The sequence below is a fragment of the Stegodyphus dumicola genome, chromosome 2 (genome assembly GCF_044657685.1).
Source record: "Stegodyphus dumicola isolate Sdum_Otavi_A_Nest chromosome 2, ASM4465768v1".
NCBI lineage: Eukaryota > Metazoa > Arthropoda > Arachnida > Araneae > Eresidae > Stegodyphus > Stegodyphus dumicola.
Genome location: NC_140769.1, coordinates 78,012,765 through 78,037,886, shown reverse-complemented (window position 1 = coordinate 78,037,886; position 25,122 = coordinate 78,012,765). Strand labels below are relative to the sequence as shown.

The 25,122-nt window shown below is 33.6% G+C and overlaps 1 protein-coding gene across 4 annotated transcripts in view; it reads left to right on the top strand.

Moving 5' to 3' along the window:
* Positions 1–25,122, top strand: part of LOC118204558 (uncharacterized) — a 140,506-nt gene that overhangs the window by 45,958 nt on the left and 69,426 nt on the right. For all 4 annotated transcript variants that reach the window (XM_085810786.1, XM_085810783.1, XM_085810784.1 and 1 more), the window contains 2 exons: positions 14,376–14,702; positions 21,570–21,896. In XM_085810786.1, coding sequence (XP_085666912.1) covers positions 14,384–14,702; positions 21,570–21,896 — 646 coding nt within the window. In that variant the 5' untranslated portion in view covers positions 14,376–14,383. The remainder of the gene's footprint in view (positions 1–14,375; positions 14,703–21,569; positions 21,897–25,122) is intronic.

The window sequence follows — 25,122 nt, the reverse complement described above, 5'->3', positions numbered from 1 at the left end:
TTCTGCAATTGCCCGTGTAGTTAAATGGCTGTGAATTAAACAGATGACTTTTAATCTTATGTTTTCAGTCAGAAAACGTATTCCAAATGTTTTGTATTGCATGACAATGCATCTTTTCATTATTCAATAACCAGTCGGAGAACGGCTTGTGTTCCGAAAATAAGTATGTGTACTCAATCGTCCTGCATGTTCTTCAAATTCGTCTTCTTGTGATTTTTTTTCTTTCCCAAAAACTAAAGTTGTCTCTCAAAGGAAAGTTTTTTGACATTGAAGAGACAAAAAGAGTATGACATCTACTTTTAGAGGCATGTCAAAAACAGATCTCTACAAGTCTTCTCTTCCATTACATGTTGCGCGGTCAGACAAAAGTTTACATCAGCGTAAATTCTTTAATCTATTTTTATTACACTCTGATTACTTTATTAACATACAGTGAATATATACTAAACCTTTACTTCAGATTAAGTAATACGGAATTGTTGTCGGAACTAGGACTTTGAAGATAAGTCAAATTAAATATTTCGATAACCCAATAAATTCAAGGTCGAAGTTTCAATACTTTATTTTCGGAGGGAGGAGAAATTTTTTAGTTTTGGTCTAATATCCTAAGTATATTTCGTTCGATTCTTTATTTTTTCCATAAAAGCAAAAATCTTGCGTATGATATACATATAACGCATAGCTTCAAATTAAAATTTAATAATATACAGGGTGGTTATAATTAAAGTTTCACTTTGAAACGGTCATAAAACGAAAACTACTGGATCAAATGTTATCAAACTTTGTAACCGTGTAAAGGATGTCATGGGAATTTATTTTCTGCGAAAAAAAGAAAGTTGGAAACCTCACCACCAGGGGGAAATGGCGCTGTATGCAATATTGTTAAACGAAATATGGGTCAGAATCTAACTTAACCTTTTGTTACACGGGTTTAATATGTGGTATACCCTTAAGAAACTCTGAAGTAGGCAAATTACCATTTAAAGTTGTTAAATTTGATAAAAGTCGAGTGCGCCATCCGTGTAAGTAGGAAATTCGTCCGTGAAAACCACGAATTAGCAATTAGAAAATGTGAGATCGCAAATCACTCGCACAAGTGCATACAATCTGAAAATCGTTTTCTTACAGATCGCTAATTTGTAATTTTTGAAGCCTGAATTCGGCACTAAAACATGAAGATACTAATTCTAAACGCTTTAATCGATTTGGGCCAAAGAAATCCCTCATGTTATCTATCTAATTCCATTGCATTCTCCTACTGCATTCGATTACATAGCAGTCATTCCACACCGTTTAGTGTTGAATGACAGCTAGTATTATAACTGAACCATTTTTCTCTGAAGAGCAGTCGACAGCTGGACCACTGTGATTGCAGCTCACTTAGAGTCAATGTTAAAATGTTTCGCGATACATGAACTGAAGTAACGTGGCATTTTAGATACTACGATTTTTATGCAGGGCTGGGCCCCACCTCACGTGTGTCGCACAGTTACTTAGGCAACATTTCACGAATGAAAGTCTTATAGGCCAACACTTCCCCTCTTCCCACCAGACCTCAACCTCTGTGACTTTTGGCTATGGGGTTATCTCAAAAGCACTGTTTATGGTGATAATCTAAACAATTTGGCAAAAATGAAAAATGTGATACACTGACATGTCCGTAACATTCCTCCTGATATGCTAAAAGCTGCTGTTAAGAATGTAACAGTAACAGGATTTAACTTACTTTCGGAAAATGCTGGACGCTACACTGAACATGCTTTGTAACACGTTTCGGAAAATATTAAACGCATTTTAAACAGATGTTTTCGTGTCTTATTTCATTTAACAATATTGTATACAGCGCCGATTTTCCCCTGGTGGTGAGCTTTTGAACTCTTTTTTTTTTTTTTTTTCCTGCAGAAGATAAATTCCCGTAACCTCCTTTACTCGATTCCCAAGTTTGATAACATTTGGTCCGGTAGTTTCCTTTTATGACCATTTCAAATTGGAACTTTAATTTTAACCACCATGTAAGTTAAACTTTAAAAGTTTGACAGTTTGGTTCAAGTCCCAGCTTTAAAAATATATATATATATAAATATAACCTTTTATATTAATCTTCTTAGAAAGAATGTTTTAAGAAACTAATTTTTCTCTCGCATTATAGATTGTATAAAAAAACATGATCTTTAATATGATTTAGATTGTTTCAGCCGATATAAGAATCGGGTCACTCGGTGACGAAGAATAAACACTGCTGGACTGTTTTATTTCTTTGTCATTTAGCAAAAAATCTTTTAATTAAAATATTTATCCTTTGGACTTTGCTCTATACTTTGTTTATAGTTAAAATGTCTAGAAAATGAAAAGCTGTCTTCAGCTGAAACACTGTTGACACAATTGATATTTTAAAAAATTGACGAGAATGCAAAATTTATGGAAATCTAGCAATCGAAAAATCTTAATTTTCTTGTGTCAGCACTTAAAATAACCGTAGAAGGAAAGAAGAAAATTAGGGAGAAAAGTAAAGAAAAATTTGCAGGGAAAATTTGACTCTAAGACATACCAAGATGTTTCAAAAAGTTGGACGCTTTTGAATATACTTTCAGGTTACTTCAAAGAATTTAGGCGTTCAAACAAAAAAGACTTGGACGTGTACACCAGCAGATACCATCAATTGAGCTTGTGTTATCAGAAAAGACAAAAACGATATCATTGCAGATTAAAGTGAAGAGCGACTGGTTTTAGACTATATGGTTGTATAAATTTAAATTATGTTATAGAACATCATATCGTACGAGGGCCATCCAGGAAGTAGATTACGTTTCCGTCTGTGTCCGCTAGGGGCGGGGCTAGCGCGGCCATCTTGGGGTCAGAGCGTTGCGCAGCTCAGTCTGCATCTAGCCGTGCTAGTGAGAGGTTCGTGCTGTGCTCCGTTCAGATACTGTGACGGTTTGAAATGTCTGCGTTAATTGAAAATCCCGCGAGCTGCGAGGTGCGCTCAGTAATAAGGTTTCTGACTGCAAAAAACTGTAAACCGATAGAAATCTATCGGCAGCTTCGTGAAGTGTATGGGGACAACATTATCACTGAAGGTGGAGTGCGTCAGTGGGTCATAAGATTTCAAAATGGCCGAACCAATGTTCACGACGAAGATCGAAGTGGGAGACCCAGCATAGTGACCGCCGAACTTCTCGAAAAAGCCGATGCTAAAGTCCGTGAAAATCGAAATCGTACAGTCCCGACCTGGCAACGAGCGACTTCCACCTATTCCCAGCAATGAAGAAGTGGCTGGCTATGCAGCGTTTTGATGACGACGCACAGCTGCAAGAAGAGGTAACGAAGTGGTTGAAGGCGCAGGCGGCCGAATTTTTTGACAAAGGAATTTCCAAGCTCGTACATCGCTACGATAAATGCCTTAATTTGTATGGTGACTATGTAGAAAAGTAGTATTTGAGTGTGGCTTTCATCTGTATATAATAAAATTTGTTTCCTATACTTTGTTTATTTTTTTATTCCAAAACGTAATCTACTTTCTGGATAGCCCTCGTACAATAAATGGAGAATTCCATGATTTTCTCAGTCAAATTATTTGAAGATCCAGGAGTTTATCTAGTATTGTATGTGGATATCACCTAAAGGCGTTTTTTTTTTTCTCCTGATGAAACAGCGGTCGAGTGGTAAAGTCGCTGAACACTGGTAGTTCAGTCCGAGGTTCAATTCCCGCAAACGGACTGGCTGCATGAGCGTTTTCGTGTTTTCCTCATGTGTAACGTGTATGCGAGCCAGTTTTCCTTAGAAAGTCCTCCACGAAGGCATCCCTCCCCTTAGGCAGATAGCCCTAGTGTGCTTTGTCATAATTAAATAAACCAAAACCTCTTGATGAAACCAGTCTTTCCTTTCATCTCATGCCTTCAAAATGTTTAGCCTTTAAAGACTGATAAAGGCTCTGACCAAATACTGATGAAATTGGATTATTAATTTACGTCAAAGCAGGGCTATCTGCCTAAAAGGAAGGATGCCTTTGCGAAGAACTTTGTAAGGGAAACCAGCGGGCATACACGGTACACATGAGAAAATCCACGAAAACGCCCATGCAACCAGCCCGTTTACCGGGATTTGAACCCCGGAGTGAACTACCAGTGTTCAGCGACTTTACCGCTCGGCCGTTTGTGGGCCTTTATGAAATGGAAGGCAATAACTTTATTTAAAATGATTGTCAGAAATATCAAGATATTTCGAAAAGTTGGATGCTTTTTAATATACTTGCGGAATGCCCAAAGAAAAAGAGCAAGAATAAAGTAGAATGCCTGAAGAAAAAGAGAAGAAAAAATAAATTTTGGGGTAAAATTTAGTATTTGTATTTTTTTTTTTTTAATTTAAAACTTTTTAATCTTATGATATTTGATTCTTACGATTTCGAAAATAAAACATTTATGAAACCAAATGTAGGATAAAATTGTGTAAAGCAATAGGCACAACGAGAAAACTGTTTAAAGCAGTGTATGCAAGTCATCCTAAGTTAAAATGTTGGTTATACATCTCTCTTATTTATATATATCTTTTCTGAACGGAACATTGAAAGGCGTGTTAACTGTGCTTTACTGTATTTGCTCTTTTAATATTTGCAGTTTTCAAACGCATCGTAGTCTGGGTTACAAAGTATTCCTCCGAAAGAAACGCAATTCAAATAAATAAAATCAAATTCTGGAAAATTTATATTAATAAATATATTTAAAATGCTCAGTTCGAAGGAATAAATAGAAAATTTTAAACAAGACTTGGACGTACTAAAGAGACAATGCAACACAAACAATTAAAATAAAAGTATAAGAATTTAAAAATTAATAATAATAACTATGACAAAAAGAAATATATAAAGAAAACTATTTGAAAAAAAAAAATAATAAACGCTGCACCTTTATTTACGCAGTTCGAATAGGTAAATAGAAATTTTTAAAACAGTTATTCAAAAAAAAAACCATGCAACTTAAACGATTAAAATGAAATTCGAAAAAGAAAAGTTACTTAAAATAATAAGTTATAATTAAAAATACAATATAAAGAATATTATTTGGAAAAAAAGGAACGATGGTGACTTTTTTCCCTCTCACGGGAAAGGAAACTAGGTTGCCATATATTAAGAAGTTCGCCAAGTGAACTATTCTTGGCGCAAACTGACAAAAAAGTGCCAACAAAAATTTGTGAATTTCTCCGTAAATTTCACTCCAAATTTTACAAAATTTCATATATAGGCATAATTTGAGTCGTAGAATCGAAATATGTGAAAAAATTGGTATGTTATTTCAGAAAAAGTCCGATTTTGTGTCAAAATACCTATGTTAGAATAGTGCTATATATAAATCTAATCCTAAGTCGCGCTTTCGAGACATGAAGAACGGAATTTGAATTTTGTCAAGCAGCCCAGTAGATCGGGAGATATAGGACTGTCCCCCCCCCTTTTTTTTTAAGCAGTCTGATGCCTCGCAGTTCGCAGCTATCTGATTTTGGGAAAGGTATAATTATCGAGCATCGCAAATGTGGCCGATCCTTAAGGGACATGTCTAGCGATCTGAAGTAACCAAAATTGACAGTGGCCTATGTGATTAAGAAGTAGAAGACGAGCTGTGATTGTCGGAATGTGCCCCGAGTCGGCAGACCAACGAAACTGGGAGATAGAGACCGACGAGTGCTGTCCAGAGAAATTCGGAAGAACCGCACCCAACCGATGGCCCTCATCCGCGAGGAGTTTCAACAGGCGTCCGGGAGTATTGTTTCAATGAATACCATCCATAAGGAAGCGCATCTGCTTGGTTTTCATGGTCGTGCTGCTGCCCATAAGCCTTTGATTACAAAGTACAACCACGCTGCTCGGTTAATGTGGTGCAAAGCACATCGAAATTGGACCATAGATAAGTGGAAACTGGTTCTTTGGAGTGACGAATCAAGGTTCACCCTTTATCGTTCGGATGGCAGGGTCTGCGTCTCGCGTCTACCTGGAGAACGTCTCCTGCCAGAATTCATTGTGCCAACAGTCAAGTTCGGCGGAGGTGGAATTATGGTCTGGGGGTGTTTCTCCTGGTATGGGCTGGGACCCTTGGTCCCCATTCATGGTAAGCTCAACTCCCATGCCTACTGCACTATTTTGGATGACAATGTGCTTCCTACGTTGTGGCAGTTTTACGGCTTGGACCCCTGTTACTTTCAGGACGACAATGCCAGTTGTCATGTTTCAACATTAACCAAGGCTTGGTATGATGCCAATGGAGTTCATCGAATGGACTGGTCTGCCCAGAGTCCAGACTTGAACCCTATTGAGAACCTCTGGTACGAGTTGCATCGTCGAATTCAGGGGTGCACTACCTGTGCAAAATCGGTGAAGGAACTTCTATGTCTTCTCCAAGCCGAGTGGAAGAAAATACCACTAGTTGTCATACAAAGAATTGTGGAAAGTATGCCCCGGAGAGTCCATGCTGTAAGGAGGAGCATGGCTCGTGGAGGCTCTACTAACTATTGATTTTGAATAAAGTTAGATTTTCTTTTCTATCACAGGTGTCCAAATACTTTTAGTGTATATCCACTCTGTTACCCGGCTCAGTGATCTCAGTTTCTTTACACTTATATGTTTGTAAATTGTACATTTTTTGCTTTAAAAATGATTGAATTATGTTGTTTTTATCTTCTGGTTAAAGTTTTTATGCCTTTAGTAAATCTGTATGCAATATTTTTAGAATTATCAACAATTTTAAAGTTGTTTAAGTGCCGCTAAGCCTTTTTACTTCCTTGTACGAAGTAAAAAGGAAGTATTGTAATCGTGAAAAGTTTCAGGCAGCATATTTCAACAAAAATATCCATTTTGACCGCTATCGAATGCAATTTAACCATTTTTTTTTTGCAAGATATCTGTACATAAGGACAGAAAAAATACTCTTTTCCTTCAAAAAAATTATAAAACTTCTTTAAAATTAATTCTGAAGAGAATTTTCCGTGGCGTCTGTACGAACGTATGTACGTACGTATCTCGCATAACTCAAAAACGAGTAGCCTCAGAACGTTGAAATTTTGTATATAGGACTGCTATAACATGTAGATGTGCACCTCGTATTTTGGTTGCAATCGGTCGCACAAAATGTATATAAATACAGTCAAAAGTCGTTAATCCGGACTCGTCAGGACTTCGGCGATTCCGGATTATCGATTTTTCCGGATTAGAGATCATCAGTTTAAATCTCGTAAGATGGCATGCAGAAATTCTAAAATTAAAAATATGAAACCGTAATTTATGAAATAAAGAACAATTATGATCTAAAGGGTAGCAAAATTTACAAAAAAAAAAAAAGCTTAATATTTATTTGTTTACTTTATTAAACATTTCTTTCAATGTAAGTTGTTTAAGTTTCTTCGTTTTATGTGATAATACTTTCTCTTTAATGCTATAAACAGACATACTTTCTTGTTCAGTTACAAAGTTCCGCTGCTCAAGTCCCGTAATTGCTGTGCTGAGAATACCGACTAACTTGTCAATCGAAATTTTTTCCATTTCACTAACCTCTCTGTCACCTTCTTCATGTCTTTATTCATTTTTTGCCGCAATTCCACTTTTTGTTTGATGGACATCGAAACATACTTTCGTTTTGTAGATCCTTTGAGAGCTCCAGCATCGGAAATTCTATTTGACATAATCGAAAGTTCAAGTTTACTTTTATAGTATTGCTCTTACAGTCTGCAAAAAATAATAAGCCGGATCCAATTCGAAGATTAAGGAACAATGCAGTCATCAACATTAACTGAAATAGATAATTAGATAATTTTAGCTTATACCGTCCGTTATACATTAAATGCGCACGTGAAAGCGTATTCTGTGTTGGAAAATATAGCTTATTTTTTTGCATCATCTCTCCTCCTTGAAATGTTTATTTAGGTTAGTCCTTATTTTAATGTAATATAGTAGTTACTTCTACTTCTTTTTCTTGTTGCCACTGTTTGTATTGAGAACGGACTGTTTCAACCTAATTGAGATGCAAAAACGAAACATGATTTACGTCATCTGAGAAGCCGATTCGTGCCGATAGCTGATTGGTTGCCATGAGATGACATCATTCCTACTTCTGCTATAAGTATCTCGCGTCGCTCTGGTTCAGCCCTTCTAGTTCCTGGTTTCCCGGCAAGTGAGTGAGCGGTTTTCAGCCCCTTCAAAAGGATGCATGCAGTCCGGTGAAAAAAAAATGCCTTGATTCCGGTTTGCGAGATGATGGTTCCAGATTAAAGTTCTTCGGTTCCAGAGGCTATCCTGTGAGTGACTGCTGTGGGCGGCATCCATGTTTCTTCAATGAAGGCGGAATTAAAAATACGTGAGCGGCGACGACTCCTTGTGCAAACGGAGTTAGGCCGGTTTTAAGTGTTTTCACATTTAAATTTTTCAGGTGTTTTTCTTGACCATTGATTATGGACTTATTGAATGGGTAGCCAGCTTTATTTTTAGGCCGCATAGTCACTGTTTAGGACTTTTTTTTTTTTTTTTTTTTTTTTTTTTTGTTTGTATAGAATGCCAGTGTTTTGGAGACCAGGTAAAAATATTTGATGAATGATGATTATATTATATTTTTCCTAATACTCTAATATTGTTGACACTTATTTTTGTGTTTTTATTCTTTATTGTTAATAAATTGGTTAAGTTCAAAATCTTTTATTGTCTTCAATGTCTGCACAACATATCTCAGGGAGCTTTCATTGCTACTACTGCTAAATGTTTAATTTCTTTAAACTTTAAACTTTGCTTTAGCATCATTCTGCACTTGCGCACACGCATATGCGCAGTCAAAAGGTCTTACGTGCATGCGCAGAAAGTTTTTAGCTTTGAGGTCTGAATTAACGACGTTTGACTGTATATTTATATATACAGTCAAAAGTCCATAATTCGAATGATCTATAATCCGGACCTCAAAGCTAAAAACTTTCTGCGCATGCGCCGCGTTGACACATGCGCATAGGCGTTTACGCGTGCGCGTAAGACCTTACGACTGCGCATTTGCGTGTGCGCAAGCGCAGAATACATTTTCGCGTGCGCGTTTTATGTATAACAGACGGTGTAAGCTAAAATTATCTATTTCAGTTAATGCTGATGATTGCTTTGTTCCTTAATTTTCGAATTGGATCCGGCTTATTATTTTTTGCAGACTAAGAGCAATACTATAAAAGTAAACTTGAACTTTCGATTATGTCAAATAGAATTTTTGATTCTGGAGCTCCCAAAGGATCATACAAAACGAAAGTATGTTTCGCTGTCCATTAAACAAAAAGTGGAATTGCTGCAAAAAATGGATTAGACATAAAAGACATGAAGAAGGTGACAGAGAGGTTAGTGAAAACGAAAAAATTTCGATTGACAAGTTAGTCGGTATTCTCGGCACAGCATGTAATGGGACTTGAACAGCGGAACTTTGTAAGTGAACAAAAAATTATGTCTGTTTATAGAATTAAAGAGAAAGTATTATCACATAAAATGAAGCAACTTAAACAACTTACATGGAAAGAAATGTTTAATAAAGTAAACAAATAAATATTAAGCTTTTTTTTTTTTTTTTTTTTTTTTTTGTAAATTTTGATACCCTTTAGATCATAATTGTTCTTTATTTCATAAATTACGGTTTCATATTTTTAATTTTAGAATTTCTGCATGACATCTTACGCGATTTAAACTGATGATCTATAATCCGGAATCGCCGAAATCCCGACGATTCCGGATTAACGACTTTTGACTGTATATCCTCTCTGTTACTCGGCTCAGTGATCTCAGTTTCTTTACTCTTATATGTTTGTAAATTGTACATTTTTTGCTTTAAAAATGATTGTATTATGTTATTTTTATCTTCCGGTTAAGGTTTTTATGCCTTTAGTAAATCTGTATGCAATATTTTTAGAATTATCAACAATTTTAAAGTTGTTTAAGTGCCGCTAAGCCTTTTTTTATGGCGGCCATTGATGTTTACATTTGATACAGGAGACTAGTGGATTTGTTGCCAATCTAGAGAAACTTAGCTTCGCAACAACAAAGATAACGCATTCAGTTATTTTTGCCAATTAAATCATGCTTAATTCTTTCTGGAATTTTTTCGAGGAAATAAGTGTTTAAGATTTATTTCGTAATTTTTAATGATGATATTTTGAGTTTTTATGTATTTTTGCCTTCTCGCGAAGTGAGAACTGAATTAATTAAATGAGAAATACTCAGTCGTCTGTGAAAAACTGTTTTTTTTTTTTTTTTTTTTTTTTGTTTGCTTAATTTCTTTTATATATCATTTTAGCTTTATTATAGTATTTGAATAGAACATGTGGCAATGATTAGATAATTCTATTCTTTAAATGATATAAATTTTGTGCATTATGAATTATAATATGAATGAAATATAAAACTGTTAAGTGAATCTAGCACCAGAGTGTCGCTATGGTAAACAAATACTAGAGTGAATTTTAAAGAATGCATTTATTCTATTGTGGTTTATGCACTGTCGGCGAAGTAGATTTAATTGATTCCAAGAAGTTTAAATGAAATGCAAGAAAAAATGTGTATAATTTAATATATTTAATATTCCGTACAAGGAAGTAATGTGGTGTATACATCAGATTTTTATTGTTTCCTTTACGACATTTCTGCAAGCTCATTCACTTGTGTACATCATATGGGACATTGATGGTGTAATGTGACGTCTAAAATTTTTTCTAAGTCTATATTCAGTCTGAAAACTCGTCCTTGAACAAAAGACTAATTGTGAGGTCATATTAGCAGTCAAACATTTTACTGTGTGTTTGCTAAACATGGAAGCTTGTAATAAGAATTGCAGTTAACAAGGAAAATGATAAGTTTTTATTTTTTCACACTCATGATTTTATAAGCTATCTTCAGCTAATCAATGGAAAGCTTTCTAATCATCTAGGCTTTATTGTGTGCTTCATTGATTTAGTTCAACAAAACAACTGGAGTTGGTAGTTTTTTTTGATGATTAAAACTTAAAAGTTTTTTTCCAGTACCAGTCCGTCCATTCTTTTAGCAGAAGCTCATGTTGTCCCCCCCCCCTGCCATGATACTTTTTGCTTGAACACAACTGTTTGGTTATGTAAACATTGATGATGTAACTTGTTAACATTAAACACATCCATCTTATGTCCTTCTAACAGAAAGCAAAGCTCCTGCAGCTATTTTGTACAAACTTAAAATTTTCCATCAATTGCGTCACTTCTGCTTCCTAGCTTTCTAAAGATAACATTTTGTCTGTTTTTGAACTATGCATTGCTAATATTGAATCAGTTGCTATTGAAATTGAGTTCTTTGTTGAAATCTGTGGCTTTCTGCTACATCATTGAGCCACTAACAGTAATTTCTAATTTCAGTATTGCTTAAATCACTTCATATTTTCCTCCACATCTGTGTAATCTTTTTTTTTTTTTTTTTTTCCCTATGTTTGTGATTGTACTTGGAAGCAGGTCTTTTCTTCGAGAGTTTTTGTTTAAAAATTTCATTCGTTCGTCTTTTCATTCATTTAAAAACTGATTTATGTACCCCCCTCCTGCCATATTGTTTAATATTTTATTATTTTTCACTCTAGAGAATTACTGTTTTCAGGAATAGTTCTCAGAAGAACTACTGTTTCTAGCTAGAGGTAGGAAATCGGTATTATAGCACCAGGTCTTGAGTGCTTCAAGTAGAGGTGAATCAAATGAAAGTTTTATTTTTATTTTGTTTTTGGCAAATGTTGGCTGCAGGAAAGAGGTTTACCCATGGTCTCTGGTTTGTCAAATTCTCATATAATAAAATTTAGTTGTCAAGAGGAAGTTTTGTGTAGACAAGTAATAATGCATGGCAGTGGGGAATGCATATAAACATCATTTAAATGTTTTGACTTGTCTAAAGGTGTTGATTTGCATTTAAAAATAAGTATAGCTTTCTCTCTCTCTCTTTCTTTTTGATCTTTTTTTTTAAATGGTCAAAGAAATTTCTCTGTATGGAGCACTTATAACAACTACAGGTTTTGAATATTTAATCTTTCAGAAAAAATGCATAGAAAAGAACAATAATTAAATATGAAACATAGGAATCACAAATATATAAGCCACTGGGGACTACTCAGTATTACTAGAAAAAAAGGGGCACAGATTCAACTGCTTATCATTCCTCTGGTGCAGGAATGATGTATAATATTTTAATAGAGTGATATGGTGAGAGGATTTAGGGGAGAAGAGGCCAATTATTGTGCTGTGTGGGCCAGAGCGGGGAAGCTCTCACACGGAAATAGCCTGAATCTGTTGCATGATAGATAGTTGGAACTTTTGCTTGAACCACAAATCATAAGGTAGTCACATATATCTTAATTACCTGAAAATTTGTATCAGTATATCTTATTACGTATCTATCATATCAAAGAATATTCTTTGTGATACGTATGGGGAAATATTGTGATTTAATCCTGATAATGCTGTTTTTTTGGGGAGGGGTGCATTCTGAAGCCTTTGAAATAAAAATATTTGACATATCCAGGTTCACTGTTTTATTCATTCTAACATTTTAAGAGTCTATGAAGAAATGCTGTAATTCTGATCTGTATTCAAACTATTCAGAATGTCTCTCATTCTATAAATATATATGTAAGAAGATGATTTATACAGACTGCACACACACAGCTGCAACAGACTGATGTTGGTTCTCTGCATTATATTCTGGGGTGACTACTGGGTAGTTAGATGAAACTTGAAGGAATGTCCGAATTGAATATCATTTTTATTGATGGATACGAACTAATTTTTCATCATGATCATGGGTGCAGTGCGAACCCCACAATTTTATAAAGAGTATCACATTTTAGACAATGGGATAGTGAGCAGAATGACAAAGCAAATGGAGCGACGTAGCAACCTGACTTACAGTAGAGTTCAAGCTAAAGGTGCACAATTATCCAATATGGAGGCTCACCAAGAGGAGAAGTTTTGGTTTAGGTTCGAAAAGTTTAACTTCTAAAAATTTGAGTTCAGGTTCCGAGTTAGCTACGTCATCAGCATTACGCCAGCTATTGATTTAAAAGATGGATTGATTTAGAAACAGTGCAGTCGAGAAAAGTTACAATTTTTAGACTAGAGAGCCAGAATTACAGGGTTAATTTGTATTTATATATTTTTTATCTTACAAATATATGTGTATAGAGAAAGAGCGTTGAATTAAGGGAATATAAATTCGTTTTAGAGCACTTTTTATTTAATTTTTTAATGTATTTGTGGCTTATTCAATGGAATTCTTTTTTCAGCTTCATTACTATTTTGCTATGGATATAAATTTTATTTTAATTGAAGTTTATTTCATATTCTTTTTTATATTTAATTTTTATTTTTATTACAAATATATATACATATATATCATATACATATAGCGATTTATATATGATGTATGTTTATATATATATATTGATTTATATATGATATGAACCGTATTTGCCAGCATATAAGACACTTTTTTTTTTTTTTTTTAAATAAGTCTGAAAAACGGGATGAATCTTGTACGCCGATAATCAGTTTATTTGAAGTTATGCATTTTTTCTTTTTTTGTTTCCTTGTGGAGTGTGGGAATATTACAAATACGTAGTGTTCATTGAATGTGCCTGCGTTGTCATCGACAATCACAGCTGAGTTCATTTAACTTACCCCCCCTGTTTTTTTTAAGTGTGTGAAATTTTTACTGTTCAATTTTTTTAAGTTTGTTGGAAAGTTATGGCTCAAAAACAAGTTGGCTTTGCTATGACATTGCATTCAAGCTACGTGTGATTGCATATGCTAAAGAACGTGGAAGCAGGACTGCAGAGAGGCATTTCGGGCCACCCCCAACTGAGAAAATGCCAAGAGGAGCCAAGAAGCTGTAGCAATGCACTGGATGGTACAGATGATAATTTGTTGTATATGGACTGAGATGCTGATTTAGAAGAGGTTTTAAGTGACTCTTCATTCAGCTCTGGAGATGACTGTCTATGTTTTGACGGAGATAATTAAAAAGTGTTATTTCCCAGATATATTAAGTATTTGCAGAAAGTATTACTTTGTATTTGTATTACTTTATATTTAAGATACTGTAAATTCATTATAATTATCAGTAATAAAGTTTTATCCTTCAAAAATGTGTATAAAAAACGGAGTGCGTCTTATACGCCGTCAAATAAGGTAGATGAATTTGTGCTCTTTTATTTATCCCTTAGCTCTTTTCTCCTATAGTGATTTTTATTTCTTAGGAACAGAAAAATGTTCATTTATTTTATGCAGAATTTATACATATTTTCTCTCTTATAATCTTAGTCTATTATTTTTTTTTACTTAATATGTTTATATATTTATATACATAGAATTCTTTGGTCTTTTAGAAGAAGAAATGGGTGAAGAAAACTTTCTCAGGCAGTCTAGAAGGCTTAAGAGAAAACAGCACAATGAGCCAACTGAAAATCTTCAAATAGAAAAGAATCGTAAATTATCCTCCAGTATCATTAAATCTGCTAAAAAAATTAAACTTAATAAACAAAGTGCATCAAAGAAATACCCCGAAAGATTAGCTAATAACAATCAACTCTATAAGGCTGCAGCATTACATTTAAGGAATGGTAACCCTGAAACAGTTTCGTCCATTGATGTGTTAAAACGTATTTCACCTAGGATATTAGAAAAGAAGAAAATAAATTATGTGGAAACAAAAGGTAAGTACCACTTTGATATTGATAATTTAGCACCTGATAAATATGCATTTGAATATCAAAAGTAAAAACAGAAAAGAAATGGCAAAAAGGAATGTGTTTTCTTTGGAAACAGGTTACAGAAGATTCGGATAGAAATTCAGGTTCAGTTACGTTCATTAACATTAGAAGTGCCAAGCTTTCTCCCTATCTAGAAGCACCAATGGCTCGGCGAATTAAATGTATACATCAAAATGCAAATGCTTTATAATGCTTTTAAGAATATTAATTATAGTTGTTTAAGAACTTCTTTAAAGAATAATAGATGATTTTTATAAAAAATATATATTTATAACAAATTTCAACTTACCCTTAATAAAATGCATTTTTCAGTTTTTACACAACACAACTTTTTCAATACTGGAAGTGCATTTTCCGCACATATAATATACGGGAAGTGATGATTAGAAGTGAAATTTTTTTCCAGTACCAGTCCGTCCATTCTTCTAGCAGAAGCTCATGCTCTCTCCCCCTGCCATGATACTTTTTGCTTGACCACAATTGTTTGATTATGGAAATATTGATAAAATAACCTCTATTTTGTAAACATTAAACACATATATCTTGTCTCCTTTTAACAGAAAATAAAGCTCCTGCAGCAATCCTGTACAAACTTAAAATTTCCCAACAGTTGCAGCACTTCTGCCTCATAGTTTGTAACAATTTTGTGGGTTTTCGAACTATGCATTGCTAATTTTGAATCAATTGCTATTGTAATTGATTTCTTTGTCAAAATCTGTGGCTTTCCGCTACATCATTAAGCCATTAACTATAATTTCTAATTTCAGTATTGCTCAAATCACTTCACATTTTCCTCCACATCTGTGTATACGGGGATTTTTATTTTATTTATTTATTTATTTATTTTTTTGTTGTTGTTTGTGATCGTACTTGGAAGCAGGTCTTTTCTTCGAGAGTTTTTGTTTAAAAATTTCATTAGTTCAGCTTTTCATTCATTTGAAAACTGATTTATATACCCCCTCCTGCCATATTGTTTAACATTTTATTATTTCTCACTCTAGAGAATTACTGTTTTCGGGAGTAGTTCTCAGGAGAACTTCTGTTCCTAGCTAGAGGTAGGAAATCATAGTTCCAGGTCTTGAGTGTTTTAAGTAGAAGTGAATGAAATGAAAGTTTTATTTTTATTTTGTTTTTGGCAAATGTTGGCTGCAGGAAAGAGGTTTACCCATGGTCTCTGGTTTGTCGAATTCTCATATAACAAAATTTAGTTGTCAAGAGGAAGTTTTGTGTAGACAAGTAATAATGCATGGCAGTGGGGAATGCATATAAACATCATTTAAATGTTTTGACTTGTCTAAAGGTGTTGATTTGCATTTAAAAATAAGTATAGCTTTCTCTCTCTCTCTTTCTTTTTGATCTTTTTTTTTAAATGGTCAAAGAAATTTCTCTGTATGGAGCACTTATAACAACTACAGGTTTTGAATATTTAATCTTTCAGAAAAAATGCATAGAAAAGAACAATAATTAAATATGAAACATAGGAATCACAAATATATAAGCCACTGGGGACTACTCAGTATTACTAGAAAAAAAGGGGCACAGATTCAACTGCTTATCATTCCTCTGGTGCAGGAATGATGTATAATATTTTAATAGAGTGATATGGTGAGAGGATTTAGGGGAGAAGAGGCCAATTATTGTGCTGTGTGGGCCAGAGCGGGGAAGCTCTCACACGGAAATAGCCTGAATCTGTTGCATGATAGATAGTTGGAACTTTTGCTTGAACCACAAATCATAAGGTAGTCATGTATATCTTAATTACCTGAAAATTTGTATCAGTATATCTTATTACGTATCTATCACATCAAAAAATATTCTTTGTGATACGTAGGGGGAAATATTGTGATTTAATCCTGATAATGCTGTTTTTTTTTGGGGGGGTGCATTCTGAGGCCTTTGAAATAAAGATATTTGACATATCCAGGTTTGCAGTTTTATTCATTCTAACATTTTAAGAGTCTATGAAGAAATGCTGTAATTCTGATCTGTATTCAAACTATTCAGAATGTCTCTCATTCTATAAATATATATGTAAGAAGATGATTTATACAGACTGCACACACACATCTGCAACAGACTGATGTTGGTTCTCTGCATTATATTCTGGGGTGACTACTGGGTAGTTAGATGAAACTTGAAGGAATGTCCGAATTGAATATCATTTTTATTGGTGGATACGAACTAATTTTTCATCATGATCATGGGTGCAGTGCGAACCCCACAATTTTATAAAGAGTATCACATTTTAGACAATGGGATAGTGAGCAGAATGACAAAGCAAATGGAGCGACATAGCAACCTGACGTACAGTAGAGTTGAAGCTAAAGGTGCACAATTATCCAATATGGAGGCTCACCAAGAGGAGAAGTTTTGGTTTAGGTTCGAAAAGTTTAACTTCTAAAAATTTGAGTTCAGGTTCCGAGTTAGCTACGTCATCAGCATTACGCCAGCTATTGATTTAAAAGATGGATTGATTTAGAAACAGTGCAGTCGAGAAAAGTTACAATTTTTAGACTAGAGAGCCAGAATTACAGGGTTAATTTTTATTTATATATTTTTTATCTTACAAATATATGTGTATAGAGAAAGGGCGTTGAATTAGGGGAATATAAATTCGTATTAGAGCACTTTTTATTTAACTTTTTAATGTATTCATGGCTTATTTAATCAGGGTTCGTACGGTCCTTAAAAGTCCTTAATTTTTTCAAAAATGATTTTTGGTACTTAAAAGTCCTTAATTTTGGCCAAAATGAATAAACGGTCCTTAATTTTGCTCATTTGACATTTCTTATCATTTCTAATGTTTGCCATTCTATGTGTGAATTGCGAATTCTCATGAATATGAAATTAAAATTGCTCGGCTCTTAAACAATCTGTTGGCCGATTTGCGCTGCAAACGATTAAAAAAAAAAAAAAACAATTAGCTACCCGAACGAAAGTATCGGTGTCTTATTACCTGTTCACCTAATCTTTCGAAACAGGTGTTATCCATAAATTTAGTCAGATTGTGACGAAAGCGTAAAGCCGGATGTTCTTTAAGAGGTGAAAGTGATGATGAAGGTCCTCGAGAAAAAAAAAGGGGGGATTCTGAAAATATTTGCCAAAATTAGAGCAGTTCCAACCTGGAAGGCCACAACCCTTCCGACGCCAGTAGGAACGAGATGCCTGGAAAGTGCATTTTCAATAAACTATGGCTTCATCAAGCTGACTACGAAGACTGGATATTGATGGATGACAATCCTTATAAAGCTAAATGTGGTCTTTGTCTGAAACAAATTGAAATTTCTTTAATGGGAGAGTCAGCGCTGAAAATTCACATGAAAATTAAGTTTCGTTTTATCATTTCAATTTGTTTTTACACGGTTTTGCTCAGCTTAATTTCTGTTTTTGTTTCAATTAAGCCATAAATTAATTTTTTATCACCTTCTACAGAGTTTATTCTCCTTTGCACATACTATATGTATGGGATATCGGGATTATGAGTTTATTTCTGCAGAGGGTCTGTTATCGATTTCGCTGGAAATCTGTTGGCTCCATTTCGATTTTAGGTCGCCAAGGGCAAATTCGGTAATGCTAGCCAAGAAAAAGTGAAGTTCGGAAATACGTTTTGAAGCTTCAATAGACAATTAAGTATTTGGTTTAATCCTATGCTGTTGATAGTAATGCATTACTTTTGCTAATGGCGATACAATTATTAGTTGAAAACAACTAACTAATTTTAAAAATTTTTTATATTTTTAAAGCTGAAAACAACTAATTGAAACTAATTTTCCTGAATTAACTAGACGCAAAATTAACTTTCGTGAATTACTAAAGTTATTGGGTAGAAGTTTAACTGAAAAATCTGCTTTTACCGATGGTTTCAAAATGTCCCAGCAGTTGAAAGAGCCATTGAAATATGGGATGACTTGCTACTGTACATTAAAGAAGTTGAAATGGGGAAGTTTAAAAAAAATTCATCGAAATTCTTCTCAAATATTTTGGAGGCAACTAAAGATAAAACATTTCTTATAAAATTAAATTTTTTTCTCTCTCTGTCGAAAATATTATTGCCTTTGCTTGATTATTATCACAGTGATAAACCACTTATTCCCTTTTTTGCTGAAGATATCTTAAAACTTGTAAATGATTGCCTTCAGCACTTTAAAATTTTGAAACTAGAATAGTCAAAAATAACTAAAACAGAAAATCTTTATAAATTTAATTTTAATGATCCAAATTGTTATAATGATAAAAGTAAAGTTTATTTGGGATTCGTTGCTGAGCAGTTAATGAATGATAAATGCCGCAAGAAGGACATTTCACAAGCTGAAAGTTTTGCATTGAAACAAGAAGGTCAACAATGTATCTTAACAATGGTACAACACTTAATGTCTAAATGTTCAATAAATTTTTCTCTTATTTGAAATGCATCTTGTATAGACCCGCGATTGATGGTAAAAAGCCCAGAACAAAATGAAAATAGTTCTAACGGTATTAATGCAGAATAAACGTGTTTTACAAGATGTTTGGGATGAAATTCTGCTGCAGTTTGGTGAGTTTCTAGACAAAGTAGTTAAAACAAATTTACATGAATTTTCTACTTTTGATCCTCAAAATCTTTCTCTTGACACATTTCTCACTTCTTATTTTCATGATTTTCACTATTTAAAAGTATGGAAAACAGTGAAAATGATTCTTATCTTGTCACATGGACAGGCCTCTGTGGAAAGGGGCTTCTCTGTAAATAAAGCAATTGAAATTGAAAATTTAAGTTACTCATCATACATTTTTCAACGCACAGTATTTGATTACATAAAATTTTCTGGAGGTGTTCTTAATATCGAAATTAATAAAGAAATGAGATCAGCAGCAGATTCTGCAAGGTCTAAATATATGCAGTATTTAGAAGAACAAAAATCTTTAAAATTCAAAGAGGAAAAGAAATATCTTTGAGGAAGAAATTGATTATTAGAAGCAGAAGAAAAAATTTCTTCAAAGGGAAATTAAAGATATTAATGAAGAAGTAGATACTTTAGCAGATGAAGCTGAGACCAGCATGAACATTGATTTGTTTATCAAAGCAAATGAACTTAGAAGAAAAGTTAAAGAAAAAGGAAATATACATAAATAAATTAGATGTTAAAATAGCTGAAAAGATTTCAGATTTAAAAAAAGCACAAATGTTTTGTATCTTTTATTGTACAGTTTATTATTCTAGTATCTTTCAAAAAACCAAGGAAATAAATTGTATGTTTACAAATCAGTTATTTTAATCTGCAAAATATTCTTACATTGTGATTATAATAGTAGTTGACTGTGTTTAAATAGATATCAAATAAGTTAAATAATAATCATGTAAATCTCTAAAATATCTGTGACTGTTATTAGTGTAAAATACACTTATACATGTTTTTCAAGAAATTATGTTCCTAATTTAATGTTATCTACTTCATAACTTGTAGGGAGTTAGTTTTAATTTTCAAAATTTTTTTATGGTAAGTATTAAAGTGAATTTAATAATAGTGCATAATACACACTTCTGTTAGTTTCTTAAAGTGAAATTACAAGCATGGAGTCGGTTGTATGGATAATTGCTTTATTCTATTCGTTTTTTGTTTGCTGATAGGTCCTTAATTTTTTCTTTGATGGTCCTAAAAAGTCCTTAATTTTCATGTAAGGAAATGTGTACGAACCCTGTTAATGGAATTTTTTTTTTTTTCAGCTTCATTGCTATTGTGCTATGGATATAAATTTTATTTTAATTGAAGTTTATTTCATATTCTTTTTTATATTTAATTTTTATTTTTATTACAAATATATATACATATATATCATATACATATAGCGATTTATATACGATGTATGTTTATATATATATATATTGATTTATATATGATATGAACCGTATTTGCCAGCATATAAGACACTTTTTTTTTTTTTTTTTTTTTAAATAAGTCTGAAAAACGGGATGAATCTTGTACGCCGATAATCAGTTTATTTGAAGTTATGCATTTTTTCTTTTTTTGTTTCCTTGTGGAGTGTGGGAATATTACAAATACGTAGTGTTCATTGAATGTGCCTGCGTTGTCATCGACAATCACAGCTGAGTTCATTTAACTTACCCCCCTGTTTTTTTTAAGTGTGTGAAATTTTTACTCTTCAATTTTTTTAAGTTTGTTAGAAAGTTGTGGCTCAAAAACAAGTTGGCTTTGCTATGACATTGCATTCAAGCTACGTGTGATTGCATATGCTAAAGAACGTGGAAACAGGACTGCAGAGAGGCATTTTGGGCCACCCCCAACTGAGAAAATGCCAAGAGGAGCCAAGAAGCTGTAGCAATGCACTGGATGGTACAGGTGATAATTTGTTGTATGTGGACTGAGATGCTGGTTTAGAAGAGGTTTCAAGTGACTCTTCATTCAGCTCTGGAGATGACTGTCTGTGTTTTAACGGAGATAATTAAAAAGTGTTATTTTCCAGATATATTAAGTATTTGCAGAAAGTATTACTTTGTATTTGTATTACTTTATATTTAAGATACCGTAAATTCATTATAATTATCAGTAATAAAGTTTTATCCTTCAAAAATGTGTATAAAAAACGGAGTGCGTCTTATACGCCGTCAAATAAGGTAGATGTATTTGTGCTCTTTATTTATCCATTAGCTCTTTTCTCCTATAGTGATTTTTATTTCTTAGAAACAGAAAAATGTTCATTTATTTTATGCAGAATTTATACATATTTTCTCTCTTATAATCTTAGTCTATCATTTTTTTTACTTAATATGTTTATATATATATATATACATAGAATTCTTTGGTCTTTTAGAAGAAGAAATGGGTGAAGAAAACTTTCTCAGGCAGTCTAGAAGGCTTAAGAGAAAACAGCACACTAAGCCAACTGAAAATCTTCAAATAGAAAAGAATCGTAAATTATCCTCCAGTATCATTAAATCTGCTAAAAAAATTAAACCTTGTAAGCAAAGTGCATCAAAGAAATACCCCGAAAGATTAGCAAATAACAATCAACTCTATAAGGCTGCAGCATTACATTTAAGGAATGGTAACCTTGAAACAGTTTCGTCCATTGATGTGTTAAAACGTATTTCACCTAGGATATTAGAAAAGAAGAAAATAAATTATGTGGAAACAAAAGGTAAGTACCACTTTGATATTGATAATTTAGCACCTGATAAATATGCATTTGAATATCAAAAGTAAAAACAGAAAAGAAATGGCAAAAAGGAATGTGTTTTCTTTGGAAACAGGTTACAGAAGATTCGGATAGAAATTCAGGTTCAGTTACGTTCATTAACATTAGAAGTGCCAAGCTTTCTCCCTATCTAGAAGCACCAATGGCTCGGCAAATTAATTGTATACATCAAAATGCAAATGCTTTATAATGCTTTTAAGAATATTAATTATAGTTGTTTAAGAACTTCTCTAAAGAATAATAGATGATTTTTATAAAAAATATATATTTGTAATAAATTTCAACTTACCCTTAATAAAATGCATTTTGCAGTTTTTACACAACACAACTTTTTCAATACTGGAAGTGCATTTTCCACACATAAAATATACGGGAAGTGATGATTAGGAGTGAAAGTTTTTTCCAGTACCAGTCCGTCCATTCTTCTAGCAGAAGCTCATGCTCTCTCCCCCTGCCATGATACTTTTTGCTTGACCACAATTGTTTGATTATGGAAATATTGATAAAATAACCTCTATTTTGTAAACATTAAACACATATATCTTGTCTCCTTTTAACAGAAAATAAAGCTCCTGCAGCAATCCTGTACAAACTTAAAATTTCCCAACAGTTGCAGCACTTCTGCCTCATAGTTTGTAACAATTTTGTGGGTTTTCGAACTATGCATTGCTAATTTTGAATCAATTGCTATTGTAATTGATTTCTTTGTCAAAATCTGTGGCTTTCCGCTACATCATTAAGCCATTGACTATAATTTCTAATTTCAGTATTGCTCAAATCACTTCACATTTTCCTCCACATCTGTGTATACGGGGATTTTTATTTTATTTATTTTATTTATTTATTTATTTATTTTTTTGTTGTTGTTTGTGATCGTACTTGGAAGCAGGTCTTTTCTTCGAGAGTTTTTGTTTAAAAATTTCATTAGTTCAGCTTTTCATTCATTTGAAAACTGATTTATATACCCCCTCCTGCCATATTGTTTAACATTTTATTATTTCTCACTCTAGAGAATTACTGTTTTCGGGAGTAGTTCTCAGGAGAACTTCTGTTCCTAGCTAGAGGTAGGAAATCATAGTTCCAGGTCTTGAGTGTTTTAAGTAGAGGTGAATGAAATGAAAGTTTTATTTTTATTTTGTTTTTGGCAAATGTTGGCTGCAGGAAAGAGGTTTACCCATGGTCTCTGGTTTGTCGAATTCTCATATAACAAAATTTAGTTGTCAAGAGGAAGTTTTGTGTAGACAAGTAATAATGCATGGCAGTGGGGAATGCATATAAACATCATTTAAATGTTTTGACTTGTCTAAAGGTGTTGATTTGCATTTAAAAATAAGTATAGCTTTCTCTCTCTCTCTTTCTTTTTAATCTTTTTATTTAAATGGTCAAAGTAATTTCTCTGTACTGAGCCCTTGTAACAACTACAGGTTTTGAATTTTTAATCTTTCAGAAAAAATGCATGGAAAAGAACAATAATTAAATATGAAACGTAGGAATCACAAATATATAAGCCACTGGGGACTACTCAGTATTAGTAGAAGAAAAGGGTATAGATTCAACTGCTTATCATTCTTCTGGTGCAGGAATGATGTATAATATTTTAGTAGAGTGATATGGTGAGAGGATTTAGTGGAGATGTCAATTACTTTGCTGTGTGGGCCAGAGTGGGTAAGCTCTCACGCGGAGATGACCTGAATCTGTTGCATGAACCATGAATCATAAGGTAGTCACATATATCTTAATTACCTGAAAATTCTTATCAATACATCTTATTATATGCATATATATCATATCAAAGAATACCTTTTGTCATACTTTGGGAAAATATAGTGATTTAAGGCTGATAATGCTCTTTTTTCAGGGAAGGGGGAGAGAGTGCATTCTGAGGATATGAGGTAAAGATATTTGAGATGTCCTGGTTCGCTGTTTTAATCTGTATCTAACATTTTGAGAGTCTATGAAGAAATGCTGTAATTCTGATCTGGATTCAATCTATTCAGAATGTATCTCTCTTTTTCTCTCTCTCTCTCTCTATATATATATATGTGTGACTTGCACAGACTGATAATCATTCTCTGCATTATATCCTTGGGTGACTACTGTGTAGTTAGAAAGATGAAACTCGAAGGAAAGAGATGTAGACAGACATGTCCGAATTGAATATCATTTTTATTGGTGGATACGGACTAATTAGCAAATATGTTTTTCATCACACATGATCATGGGCACAATATGCACCCCGCAATTTTATAGAATATCTCATTTTAGATAGTGGCATAGTTAGCAGAATGACAAAGCAAATGGATTGAAGTAGCAACTTGACTTGCAGTAGAACTGAAGCTAAATGTGCACAGTTATCCAATATGGAGGCTCACCAAGAGGAGAAGTTTTGGTTTAGGTTCGAAAAGTTTCACTTCTAAAAATTTAACTTCAGGTTCAGAGTTAACTACATCATCAGCATTACACAAGTTATGCAAGATGGTTTGATGTAGAAACGGTGCATTCGAGAAAAGTTACAATTTTTAGACTAGAGAGCCAGAATTACAGGGTTAATTTTTATTTAAACATTTTTTATCTGACATATATATGTGTATACAGGGTGTTTCGTAGATCATGGGACAAACTTGGTGGGGTGGTGGAGCATACTAAAACATGCATTTTTTATAGGAATGTAGTGTCTAAAGTGATGGGTTAAGGCAAGAACGAAAAAAAAAAAAAAAAGACACGAGAGGAAAATGTGTTTATGCACAAAGTCAATGCAAAGTGCTTCTTTGCAGCAATACATTATTCACAATAAATGTCCAAAATTGCGACCACCAGCAGTAATACATGCTTGGTAACGTTGCAGAAGGGATTGATGAACATTTTTAAAAACGACAAGCATTTTGTGCACGTTTTCAGCCGCAATGGATAATTGTGCAAACGAGGTTCTCCAGTGAGTCAATCGGAGTCTCGTAAATGATGCTCTTCAGGTGGCCCCATAAAAAGAATCCAAGCTGGATAAATCTGGCGAACAGGGTGGCCATCGAGAGGGACCACTACGGCCAATCTGTCGGCCCGGAAATGTCCCATCCAAGTAATTGCTGACCCCGCACGGTTATGAGCTGGTGCACCATCATGCTGGAACCACATGCGATCACAAACGACAGCCGGAACATCCTGCAGCAATTCT